Source organism: Chenopodium quinoa, unplaced genomic scaffold (genome assembly GCF_001683475.1).
Source record: "Chenopodium quinoa cultivar QQ74 unplaced genomic scaffold, ASM168347v1, whole genome shotgun sequence".
NCBI classification, from domain to species: Eukaryota; Viridiplantae; Streptophyta; class Magnoliopsida; order Caryophyllales; family Amaranthaceae; genus Chenopodium; species Chenopodium quinoa.
This window is the reverse complement of record NW_018744240.1, coordinates 435,565-448,445: the sequence shown is the minus strand read 5'-3', so window position 1 is coordinate 448,445 and position 12,881 is coordinate 435,565. Positions and strand designations below refer to the sequence as shown.

Sequence of the window (12,881 nt, the reverse complement as noted above, 5' to 3'; positions counted from 1 at the left end):
CAAATTCACTCGTCGATCAATATAATTAAATATATTTACTTTTACTGAACTTATCCAACTCCACGGGACATTCGTTTGTTTTTGCCTATAGTATATCCAAATATGTATCATATATGAAGTAGAAGCAGGATTTATTTTGGTTTGTGAAGCATCATTTCCACATAATAACATTTTTTTTTTATTTTTCAAAAAAGCCTACTCAGCCAATTTAAGAGTACTAGACAATAAGACGTATTGTCTCCGGGCCAAAATTCAAACATAAGTATTTACAATTTTACAAAGGCTCGTAAGGCCCTTGGGCCAAAGCAATCATCAACTTTATGACCCATCTTATTTCTTCAGAGTATGGTCCATTGGTGTCGGGCCCAAATACTCATTGATCCAGTAGCTCATTCTCATCTGAAGTCTAAAGTATCATGCTATCAGCCATGTAAACAATTACAAGCAGTGGATATTATTTTACACAAATCTCAAAAATTTTAAATCCATGGAAAAGGTAGGAATAGGTCAATATTTGGAAGTAGATAGGCCTACAAATGTTATTACCTCCATTCTTTAATAATAGGGTTTTTCTATACACTAACTTTCTTGATTTTACTTTTCTACGTTGTGCCCTTGCATATAGCGAATTACACATTGTAATCCGTAAGTATAATTGGTAATTATACAGTAACATTGTCGTTATCCCGCCGTTAACAAATTCCGTTGTATTGTTTAATCGCCGTTAGTGGGGCCCACTCTCCACTTATATTAATATATTTTTATCGATTTGTGTATTGAAAAATATTCCGTTAAAGATTTTTGAGGTTATTTTGGCTCTTATGGGTATAAATTGAGCTCAAATTTGACAAAAAAAAAAACGTAAATGTCTTGTTTTGCGTGTTAAGAAATATCTCAATTTACATGTCATTATTTTTTTAGCAATGGAAATCTACTTTCGCAACTCACCTCTCACATCCACTCGTATACAATTACGAGTACATCAAATAACTACTTTTACCAAACAAACTAATCCCAATCGTTACAAGTAAAAAAAAAACTTGGAGATGGAATTGAGTTTGGTTACAAGTTAACACTACCGTAGGGAGTAGGGGAGGTTGAGGGTAGCATTAATGGTAAGGACAAGGGCAAATAAATTGGGTCTGAGTCTGACTAACAAAAAATGTAATTGCATTGCGTTTATCACTGCAATTGTCTGCTCCTACACACACTCTACCCTTTCATTTTATTGCCATTTTCATCTTCTCTCTCTTTCTCCATTTAATGCTCTCCCATCTCTCTCTTAACTAACCAGTTTTCATTCAATGCCCTCTTCTCTCGGTCACTTACCACTTATTTTAAATATTCAACGCCCAAAAACATTTTAATTCCATTTATTCATAAAATAAATAATGAAAAGGACAAAAGTATGCCTTAACTAGTATTGTAGTACCATTTCGCAAAAGTTTACTAGAAAGGATTACTATGTTACATCGACTCTTCAATAGTACCCGTACATATACATTTTACTACTAGTACCACGGTTTTACAATTTTTTACTGTGTCTAACAAATTTTGCAACGACTCTTCAATGTTCAATAACATAGGCACCCCGACATAGATATCGACACTCAGATGCTTGATTTTGCAATAAAGCATGTCATGTTCCAAAAATGACCAAGTGCGATACTTAGACATGTGCCTGTGTTAAATACTTAATACCACGTACTATTTGAGCCTAGTCAATGTATTGTAACATACTGATACTACCATACTACCAGAAGAAATGTTACTTATTTCTAATAGTTTTAACTAATTACTACAATTAAACTAAACTACCTAATTAATCACTCTTCTTTGAGCTGCAACTTGCTAACTTCAGAACTGAGACTGGTAGAAAGCTGTTGAGAAGATTCAGGAGGCGAAATTACAGCAGCAGAAGAAGAAGATTCATCTTCTTTTATCAAAGGTTTAACAGGAGGAGCTGCACAAACTGGGATTACTGATCTAATTTGAACCGCAGGCGCAATCCCTTTAAGATTACTGTTATAATTACCCATGATACCCATTTGAGCACAGCTTAACGACGATCCCAAAAACAAGTTCCTGTAATGGGTTTCGCCTTGTTGCTGAGTGGTGGAAATAGTCGATCTTACGACGCCATTAAGTTTACCATGACACACATGATCACCTTCATTGAGGTTGACATTTGTGGTGCTAGTCTTTAAAGTCAAAGGCAGGATCTTTGACATTGTTCTTGGTGGTGGTGGTGGTAAAAGATCAACAAAACTACTGCTTTTTTGCTGTGAAGTTGAAATTTCTGAAGGATTTTTCAAGGGTAAAGTTGTAAAATACTTGTGTGTATCATCTGATCTCCAAGTTCTTGCATTTCTTGATGATCTTCTATGATGATTACGATTATAATGATGACTATGATAATCCCTTTGTTTTCCTGTTTTCTGAGATTTGAAACTTGATAAAACCCTGGCAACAATCACTTGATCTTGCTTTCCTACTCCAAGATTGTTATTTTCTGCTGTTTCTATCTTTGGAAACAAACTTGGCACTGCATAACACAAAGTCACAAACATAACAATTAATCATCATAAAACCCGTGCATCGGCTAATGTAACAATTAAATAGGGACGGAGGGAGTAATACTTAAAAGTCGATAAATATATATACTTGTACACAGGCTACATACTTCTTTTCAAAGTAGACCAAGCAGATATAGCAGCATTTTTCTCAGCTTGCTTCTTAGTTTTAGCTGATTCACCAGTAAAACTCATACCAGCAAGCTCAACAGTACATGTGAAAACAGGAACATGCCCTGGTCCTGTTCTTATAGTTGTATAAACAGGCAGATTAAGTCCTGCTTTGTGAGCTGTTTCTTGCAAAAGGTTCTTGTACACTCCTGTCTCATCCTTCCCAACAACAACAACAACAACAACAAATAAAGACGGGATTTAATAACACCCCCTTGGCTCATAATTAATTGTCACGTTGATAGTCTAATTTTAAAAAAAACGGTAACATGACAACTAACTCCGAACAAAGACTGTATCATATCATAATTAAATGAAATAAAAATAGGAGCGTACAAGAACTCTAGCGGTAAGGGACTTGGACCCTCTAGAAGAGAGTAGATTAAGGGCAACTTCAGCAGCAGCATGTTCAGCTTGTCTTAAAGTAGGTGAATAACCTGGACTTTCAAATATTTCTCCATTAAAATTAACTGAAGCTTTGAATCTAGGAGCATGATCTGGTCCTTCTCTTCTGCAAGCATAAGATGGTAGATTGAAGCAGCTTCTTTGTGCTAATTCCTGAAGTTGATTCTTGAACATATTTTTTTATATGATTCTTGTATTTATGTTATATAAACCTTGTAAAAAAAAAGAGAGAAATTCAAATATGAGTAAGTAGACATGCATAAATGCAAGACAATTGAGATAGTAGAATGTACTTAGAAATAAATAACTATTACTACCAACAACAGTAGGAAGAGTAAATGAGCTAAAATAAAACTGGTGAAGAAATGAGTATAAAAAGGGAGTGAATTGTATAAGAATGAAACAAACCTGCTATTTTTTTCTTTTCTTTCTCTTAAATTCTGTTTCTATGAAGATGACTTTACTCCCACATTTGCATGGAGATTGATTGTTGGAAGTACTCTTCAAGTTAATAATAATAATATGGTAGAGAGAGGGATAGGAGATAGGACAGCTGACCAATAACAAAAATATTTTCCCATGTTTGGACGTTGTAATGATCTGACCTCTCGATAAAAAGTTATTTTTGTTTGAACGGTAATTGTCTTATTTATAAAAAAAGTTAAAACAGAAAGAACTGTTAAAGATGAAGGGAGTAGATGTTTCTGTTTATCATAAAATAGGTATTATATAATGTGTGAAGATTTAAAACGATGCATTACTACTTCGGGTTTTTTGTATTATAATAGTGTTAGTTATTTTACGAGATACAATGAGTATCCAATGCCACATAAAATTATCTGGTATACATGTCATAAAAATCTAAGCAGCCATAAGATTAGATTATGATGATTAAACTGACCAAATCATGTGAAATTTTTTACTAATATCAATATCAAAGTCAAAGAGAAAAATTATTTTGAATGGAAGATTACTATTTACAATAACCATAGAATAAAATTGTTTGTATTGAGACATTGACTTTCCCAATGCAAATAAAAGCACATTTTCCAAACAATTTTTCAAAATTCTGAAAAATTAAAATAAATTAAAAGTAAATTTTCCTCTTCGCTTTCTACTAGGCTAAAAAAAAAAAAAAAAAAAAAAAAAAAAAAAAAAAAAATCATAGCTTACGCATTAATGTCAATTTCAATCAACGTGTCTGTTTCTTTCTCTTTCCTTTGTCTTATTTAAGTGGATAAGTTATTACCCAACAAAAGGTTGTCCATGTGTTGACCAAACTGGTACCTTCCAAAGTATTGACTTTCTGATTCATATTTTTAATGACACCATCTTTTCTTCTGTTTTTCTTTTATTTATTTATTATTGTCTGTTTAACATATAGTCCATCTTTGTCCGCATAATTCTTTGATTTTCTTTTTTGTTTTCTTTTATCTCTGCTCTCTTCTGTCTTAAATCATCATAGGGCCATTTTTTTTTTTTTTTTTTTTTTTTTTTTTTTTTTTTTTTTTAACATTCTATCGTTCAAGATTATGCATAAGGATTAAAGATTCACGAATACTAGTTATTACACTAGTACTTGTTTTTAAATGTATGGAGCTGTACAACTATGAAGCGCGAAGTTGGAAACATAATTAAACTCTTGTATGGCTTTAAGGAAGCAGTTGTCCAGGTATTTTGGCGCAGATTGTTAAGTTGCATTGAAAGGAGAATCAGAGAAAGTAAGAGAAGTGTGAGTGAGGCTGAGAATACAAGCAAGAAGTGAATACAATACAAGGACCACAAAGGTGGAAGGAAAGAGAGAATTCATACATCACACCTGTATCTATGATTTCAAACAGCAGTTTTCGACGACTGAATATCAACACCACTAAGGAAAAACAAATTGAGCCCTACAAATTCACATACAAGTTAAACGTGCTGTTGAATTGGATGACCAAGTTTCCTGAATCACGCCCCGGCCAAACACATACCCCACTAACAATAGAACACACTGATGTAATGAAAAACTTTTACTTAATCCCCTGGGGTTGTCACAATTCACAACTTAATATCTGTATGCTGATTCCCGGCAGGCATCGCAGTAGTGCTGCTGCCACCTACTCTAGCTGCCAATGCAAGAACTTCGGGTGACATTTCCCAGTTCCCACTCTGCCTTCCCCAACTAGAACGTCTAGGGTGTAGTCCACCACGCTCCCCAATTTCATCTACATGACCTCTTGTTTCTGGAGATGCTTCGCCTAATCTTCCATCTTTGATATTTAGGATGTCATTGTCGCTTACTTGTCCTTCACCAGATTCAAGGCCTGGCCCAAATTCTCCACCCCATGTTGCCTTTCGGCCTATCTCTATGTCATCTGTGCCCTTTCCCATGCTTGGGCTGACAAATCCTGCTCCCATTGGCCGGGCTGATGGAGGAGACTCCCTAGGCACCAAGGCCCTGAAGTTGTTCTTTGATGGGGGAATACTTGTGCAAAATATTTCCTTGAAATTCTCCACCACTCCCTTGTTGTATGGGTTAGCCCGTCGATCATATCTATATCTGAAGTTTTCATATGTCGTCTGCAAAGACAGGCATTGAGAGGGAGCAATCCCAATAGTCATTAGAATCAAGCACTGAGAGGTGTCAACTACAAAACTCGCAAAGTTTAAATTCATAGAATGCATTACCTGATTTGTACTTATCAGATACAAGTGGAAGGCCGTAAGGCCACCCACAAACCAAACTGCGATGAATGTATAAACTATGAGAACAATGGAGGCAGGAGTCTTAATCATAGCCTTCCATATTGATATCTCTTCTGCGTCCATGATCCTCTTGATGTAGACCCAGCAAAATGCAAACACATATATACACAAGATTGTAGTTGTAGAGACAAACATGAAGAAGAATCGATAATTTCTCTGCAAAAAGTAAGCTATCATGTAAGCATATGCACCTTCTCAAGATTCCATCATCACAGGAAAGCAGGCACCATACAAGTGAGAATAATGACCTGCAGAGTACATAGTATGATATTCCTCCAATTTCAAAGGTGCTCAAAACATGTGAATTATCATAAAATGTACCAAGATTTTTACAAAAAACACAACATTCATGCCCCCCCAAAAAAACCTTATCTTACAATAAAATTATAAAAAGGTACTCCCATTTTATTGTCCACTTTCTTTAACAGATAGCATATTTCTTTTTATCGCCTTTCAATAATTCCTACCATGCTAACACACAATCTTAATACCTGTAAAAAATTCAACCATACACTTAGCACAGCACTATAAGTCAGTAAAACATTCCTTATACCACTCAAAATTGCAAAAAGTTATTCCCAAAATTCCTTTTTAAAATAAAAACCCGAGAGCTCAATAAAAACGAGTAGTCCTTAAAACATTGAAATTCCAACAAGAATGTCTTTATCAGATATTGCATCTAAGAAAAGTGTCATAAACGTAAAAACTATTACTGTGAAAGTATTCCGGCGGCAGGAGAAAAAATTGTAACAGCATGTAACTCGTCTCATGTTACCAAAAAAAAAAAAAGTGGGAAGACAATAAAAATTTATATAGGGCATAAAGCTAAGAATACAACATTTTTAAAACGAACAAACAAGAGCACAATATTTTGCATCACATTGCATATTTCTAAACACAGACTCTACATCCCCACGTATCACCACAAGGATGATGCATAGCAGCAATATTGGCAGAAAAGCCACTATAAGATACCTATAACCAAGCACTAAGTACTCACCAGCCCAATGCATTGCCCGACCCATGGACAATGATGATCAAATCTTTCCACACAATTGTTGCAAATTGAACAATGAGAGCAACGAGGAGGTCTGTAAAGCATGCAAGTATCACAGTATTTAATTTTCACTGGGATGCCATTGACCTCTACTTCTTTAATTCGCGGCAATCGTAGCTGTGGTGTCTGGGCGCCCCCAGTTTCAGCACTTCCATCAAAACCTTCAGGTTCTGGAGGGTGCGCATTGCGAGGTATTATACCAGGATCTCTTCCAGAAGTAAGTAAAAGGAGAACTAAATCCTGGAGAAAAAGAAAAGAAGCGTAAAATTTCAACATACCACAGATTTTTCTGAAGATATATAACGTAGGATCAAATTCAATACAAAAATTCAGATTTCAACAAGAACAAATGACTGGAATGCCAAAAAGGATCATTTTTGCCACAAATGGTAACAAACTTACAACCAATAATTATTCGGCCAACAGTAGTGATGACTTATGACGTCATACATTACACAACCTTACACTTCAGCTTGGTGGAAAATTGGCAGCAGTTCTTTTAAAAATGGAAAACTAGTTTTTACGTTTACTAATCTAAGCAGCCAATTAGAAACATCTACAAATTTCAGGACAATAAAGAGCCAAACAGCAAGTTACCAGATTTTACCTCAATCACATCAAGCTGCAAAAAAGGAAAACTGCATAAATTCAACATGTGTCTTATCAAGCTACTTTACTCAAACTCTTCATTTCACCTCAAATACTTGGGTAATATCATCAACACTCCAACATAGATAAGGCCAGGCACACTACACTTTTTATAACATAGCCTAAGTCTGAGACTTGGACATGTAGGCATGTAGTTGTGTCAATCATGAGTCCAGGAAACTTAACTAATCAAAAGCACTGCAACTCACTTACTACTGAATGAAAATAATACAAGACGCATATAAAAAATGCTTGGTAGATTAGCAACGTTCAATTAGTCATATAAGGCACGACAAATTTTCTCATAATGTGAGCTCAATGCGTAGTGATACGTAATTTTGGAGGCACCACACCTTCAGCCTTCAGGTCAGTTAAACCTTAAACATGAGAAAGACAGTATAAATATGATGGAATTCAAATACCACCAAAGAACAGTGGAAGTGTGGAACACAATGCATACAAAGATGTCTGTATATACAGTTGTACCAGGAACATTCATTTCAGTAAACAGGAATACAACATATTCCATGCAATTAATAAGTGCATGATCCGGTATTAATTGATACAATGATCAAGCATTCAAGTTATTTTCCTTACAAGTTGAAGAGATATAATAGGTAATCTTCAACAGACATTGTGTTATGTTATAATGGTTGGCAAGAATGGTGTAAAATCTATGCAAAAACCCATTCAAAATAATAAATAGTCCCCATCTCATAGCAGTTTGCTAGGAAATAAAATCTGGACAAAATCAAGGAGAAAGGTGCATATGATGAATCAAAGGGGAGAAAATTCAATAGGAAATACTTTGCAGATAATCAGATACTGCGTAAGGTTGTAATACGTGGTAAATAGGTAAAAATTTATGCAGTAACCATCCGACAAAATGGAGAAAGGAGCAGAAGGAACAGATAGAAAAAGAAATTAATGAAGGGGCAAGAGAGAAGATGCCACTTTTACATGATTCGATGTCTTAGCAATTTGATGACCAAAATGGGTAAAAGAATCAAACCCACCTCGTTTGGAGGTAAGCTAAGCAAAAGATTCCAGAGAGAGAAACAGCAAAGAAAGGGCCTCAAATGAGAGATAATTGTAGGTAAGCTAACAAAAGCATCAGAAAGTAGCAATTACACTTGTTTTGACGAAGAAAATGACTGCTAAGCCCAAAGATAGATCTAATTTAACTAATTTCTGAAGGTCAACATAGTATCATAAACCTATTTTCAGAACAACAAATACATCGTTTGGGAGACAACCTTATCTACACAGCACCCTCTGCTATTTATACTTTCCAACCATGTTTCCCACTCCTAAGGTCTACAGCTAAGATTAGTGTATTTGTCAAAAGTGATTTAACAGAATGAAGTTACTTCAAAGACATAGAATCCAGCCTCTTTTTATTGTGATAATCTCAAAGGGATGTTCCACAATGTCATGCACATATAAGTAAAATGGTTTTAACTTGCCTAAACCCAAAAGAAGAGCAAAGAAAAGGTACAAGGACTCAATACAACCTGATGTACAAAGGGACTTGTTCCAAACAATTAACTGAAGGAAAAACACAAATTTGATGCATCCCTCCATCTTATTTACAGCCTGGGGCCCACTTTGGACAAGGATGCAAATTAAAGCAAATGCAAACAATCCTTATAAAGGAATGAAAAAGAAAGAAAAGGGTAAATAGAAAGCTACTTAAAGCATTGTAACAATTAGCGTGCAAATGTATAGGCAAATAATCGAATTGACCACAAGAAAGGAATGAAAAAGAAAGAAAAAGGTGTACAGAAAGTTACTTATGGCATTATAACAACTTAAAAGTAAATGTATTAGCAAATAATTGAATTGACCACAAGATTATTCAGGAAATTCTGGATCTTCAACCATTCACAATGCCCCGAAGTATTTCAGTAATTGATATCATAAGCTAACATATCATGCAAGATACTTCGTATAATTTATCATTCATTCCATGAAGCTTCGGCACGGACAGCACAGGTCATGCTGTAAATACTGGTTCAACTAACTCAAAAGGCAATTCTCAAACCAAGCCATCTCAAATCCCAAAGTGACAACTCCAAGTATGAAAAATTTAGGATAAGAGGAACCCGACAAATCAAATCATCTTGAGAGATTGATTATGAGAGTAAAAAGAAATTAAACATGAATTAGGATGAATAGGATGCCACAGCATTAAATAGGAGGGAAAATGAGGAAGAGAGAGAACTCACATAAACAGTGACCACCACAACCAAGATTGTAATTCCCAAATTATAAGAATAAGCATGCATCAGCTTTCTAGCTACAAAAACACAAAATACTGCAATCGGGGCAACGATGAGGAATATGGTCAAAAATAATGACCTCACATCTGGTCCAAATATTAGCTGCCCCTGAAGCAAAAATTTCTGCAGAGTAACAAGCAAAAAATTCATAGTTAATGAGCAGAAAAGGCAATGTTAAATTTACAGCACCATGCCAATTCCAAATCTCAAAAATCTTCCAAAATCTGAATGACTAATATAGAACAATCAAACAAAACTTGACATACATAAAACAAGAAAGACCAAAGACTACCAAAATGCACAAAATGTAAACTCAGATTGCAAAGAATATGGCAAATAGGATATTACAAAATAAACACAGCTTCTACAAAAGAGTAAGTATCAGAATGTATAGATCAGCATCCAGCATTGCTTCCCATTTAACTTGTTTATCTTCAAAGATGAGAAAGATCACTTTAGCGACCAAAAATAGACAGTACATGAGAACATGACCATAGGCAACTTAGAGTCACATTGTGCCATAGAAGTATGTTTTGGTAAACGATTGACAATTGAAAGGAATTGAGAAGAAAATTATAGCAGTTCTATAAACCAAACACTAGTTTATCAGATGCTTCATATAGTATACAATTGTAAACAGTTCACAGTTTGTTATTATCCTCCATTAACACCACCATAAAATGCTAATCAAGAGAATGTAAAAATGTGAAGATTGCCGCAATAATGCCACAACGCAAAGGAAAATTCAATAAAGTTGCGAGAGGCAATCGAAAATACATTCCAACCCCAATTAATTGTAGTCCCCTTCTTACAGGACCATGTCACATCATAAAGTAGTGGCTCCAATGCAAAAACTTAACTTTCCTAGTCATCCAAAGCAAAATCATTCACCATTGTAAAGGCCTCCTCATCTCATCAGTTCAAGACACGACACAAAGATTCAACAAACATTGAGGTTATTTATTCATACAAAAGATCTTATTGAATCAAGATAATAATACTCCACATTCACTATCAGTATGCTCAGCAAAGTACAACAAACTCTCAAATGCAAAGTTCAATCTCCAAGTAAACAGCTACTAGTAGAAATTAGAAAGATATAGAATCACCAAAGATTTAGCTCACATTATTCAAAAACACCCAATTTTCAATTCCCAATTCTCAATAAAGCATACTGAATTCAAAAGCAGCATTCCCATAAATATCTAATTGACATTACAACCAAATCTACCAATTAATATCAAACTAATTAAACAACAAATTCAACACTTCAATACCCACTAAAATGGAAAAAATCCTAGAAAATCAAGAATACCCAGAACCTAAAAATATTTATTTAAAAAAAAAAATCAATAAAAAACAACTTACATTACTGCCTTTCCATGTTTGGTAAACCCTTAAATCAGTAGACCCAGATGCCGGATCCGACTTCTGTGACGGCGGCGGCACAACGTACATGCCTTCCTTTTTTTTTTCCTTTTTCTTTTTTTTTTATTGAGGGGGTGAACCCAACCTTCTTCCCCAAAATGCAAACTTTTCAAACCTCAGAAAAAGAAAAAAGATGAAAACTTTATTCTAGGGTTTTGCGAGGTAGTAACAGCTGAACCATTTGAGACCCACCAATAAAAATAAAAATTAAGCTGAAATCGGCGGCGAAAAAATTAATTGATTCACCGGAAAGTTAAAGAACAAAAATCAGAACAAGGGTTTTGCTTAAATTGAACAAACAAACACCCATAAAATTTGAAAAAAAAAAATAAAAGAAAGAAAAAAAAAGGGAAGAATCTTTTATTTATAATTTAATTAGCTTTTCTGAAATGTTTTCCCAAGAATGAGTGAAGAGTTTGGTGGTGGGAAGGAGAGAGAAAATGAGAAAGAAAGGAAGAAACTTTACAGGATGTTCAAACTAATTTGATAACGTGACTTGCTCTGTCTGGTCCTATTTCGACAGCTTTTCAAATGGGAAGGAACTTCAGTACTACGAGTACTATATAATTTAATTTTTGTACCTAATTAATTTGATTTAATTAGGGGTTTATACACTTAAAAATGTTGTAAATATAGGTAATTATATTGTTTCTATAAACAAAAAAGTTTTTAACACCTTTGGTTTGCACTCTTTGCAGTAGTAAGCTTTTTTTTTTTTTTTTTTTTTAATCTGTATTATGCTTTGACTTGTCAATTAGCAACTAATCAACAAGACTACCATGATTGACTTTTTTTATTGTCAAATGTATTGTCAACCTTTTATTTCGAAGCCTAAATAAAAACAAAAGTTTTTTCTCAAAAAAATCAATAGCTGAAAGCATAAGAAAAAATAAGATCATAACTCTTGATATCATCTAAGTAAAATAAAATTTAAACCATGTTTTCCATTAGTTGTTTTTTTAAAAATATTGATGATAACATCATTGATCTACATGCAACACACAAAATGCATCCCAATATTAAATAATACGAGTAGCAATGGTCACTTCGCTCATACACGTCTCTCTGGTAATCCAATCCTTTATAAAATTTCCAGCATTAAGTAGTTGTTCTTTTTAAACCTCCAATATAACCTACGGTTGTCATCACTATTGCAACCACCATTCTTACCCTAACAATTGTGTTTATTCTAAAAAAAAAAAAAAGAAGACAAATGTGTTTATTTGTTTTGCTCTCCTTGACCCTTTCTCAATCACCATCAATACCACCATTGAGGAGACCAATTGGTAGCTATGGAAATGAAATGAGATAGAAAGACATTGTTCTATATCCACAACATTTTCTCCCTTATACGTATACGTGTTTCTTTTAGAAATTTTGAAATTTTATATAGTTGCTTAATTAAAGTCTTTTTGGTCGAATCTTAATCTAATAAGATGACGAAAACTAATATAACTAATTTCAATACTTTTTTTTTCCTGGGATAAAAACTAACTTCAATGGCTCAAATAATCATTCACTCAAACAATTAAGGGGGTATTTGGTTCATCAAGTTGGAATGCATTGGTA

General features: G+C 34.2%; 2 protein-coding genes across 2 annotated transcripts; both read right to left on the bottom strand.

The window, feature by feature from the left end:
- Nucleotides 1–1,434: 1,434 nt before the first annotated feature.
- LOC110694670 (double-stranded RNA-binding protein 3-like) lies at nt 1,435–3,797 on the bottom strand. The gene is made up of 4 exons (XM_021871833.1): nt 3,558–3,797; nt 3,081–3,361; nt 2,684–2,903; nt 1,435–2,545 (listed from the first exon to the last, which is right to left on the bottom strand). The coding sequence occupies exons 2-4, from the start codon at nt 3,321–3,323 to the stop codon at nt 1,827–1,829; spliced, it is 1,182 nt and encodes a 393-aa protein (XP_021727525.1). The 5' UTR covers nt 3,324–3,361; nt 3,558–3,797; the 3' UTR covers nt 1,435–1,826.
- A 1,074-nt stretch (nt 3,798–4,871) lies between these two features.
- Nucleotides 4,872–11,857, bottom strand: LOC110694669 (probable protein S-acyltransferase 7). The gene is made up of 5 exons (XM_021871832.1): nt 11,253–11,857; nt 9,831–10,007; nt 6,898–7,194; nt 5,820–6,053; nt 4,872–5,711 (listed from the first exon to the last, which is right to left on the bottom strand). Exons 1-5 carry the CDS (start codon nt 11,340–11,342, stop codon nt 5,190–5,192), a joined length of 1,320 nt encoding a protein of 439 aa, XP_021727524.1. The 5' UTR covers nt 11,343–11,857; the 3' UTR covers nt 4,872–5,189.
- Nucleotides 11,858–12,881: the final 1,024 nt, after the last annotated feature.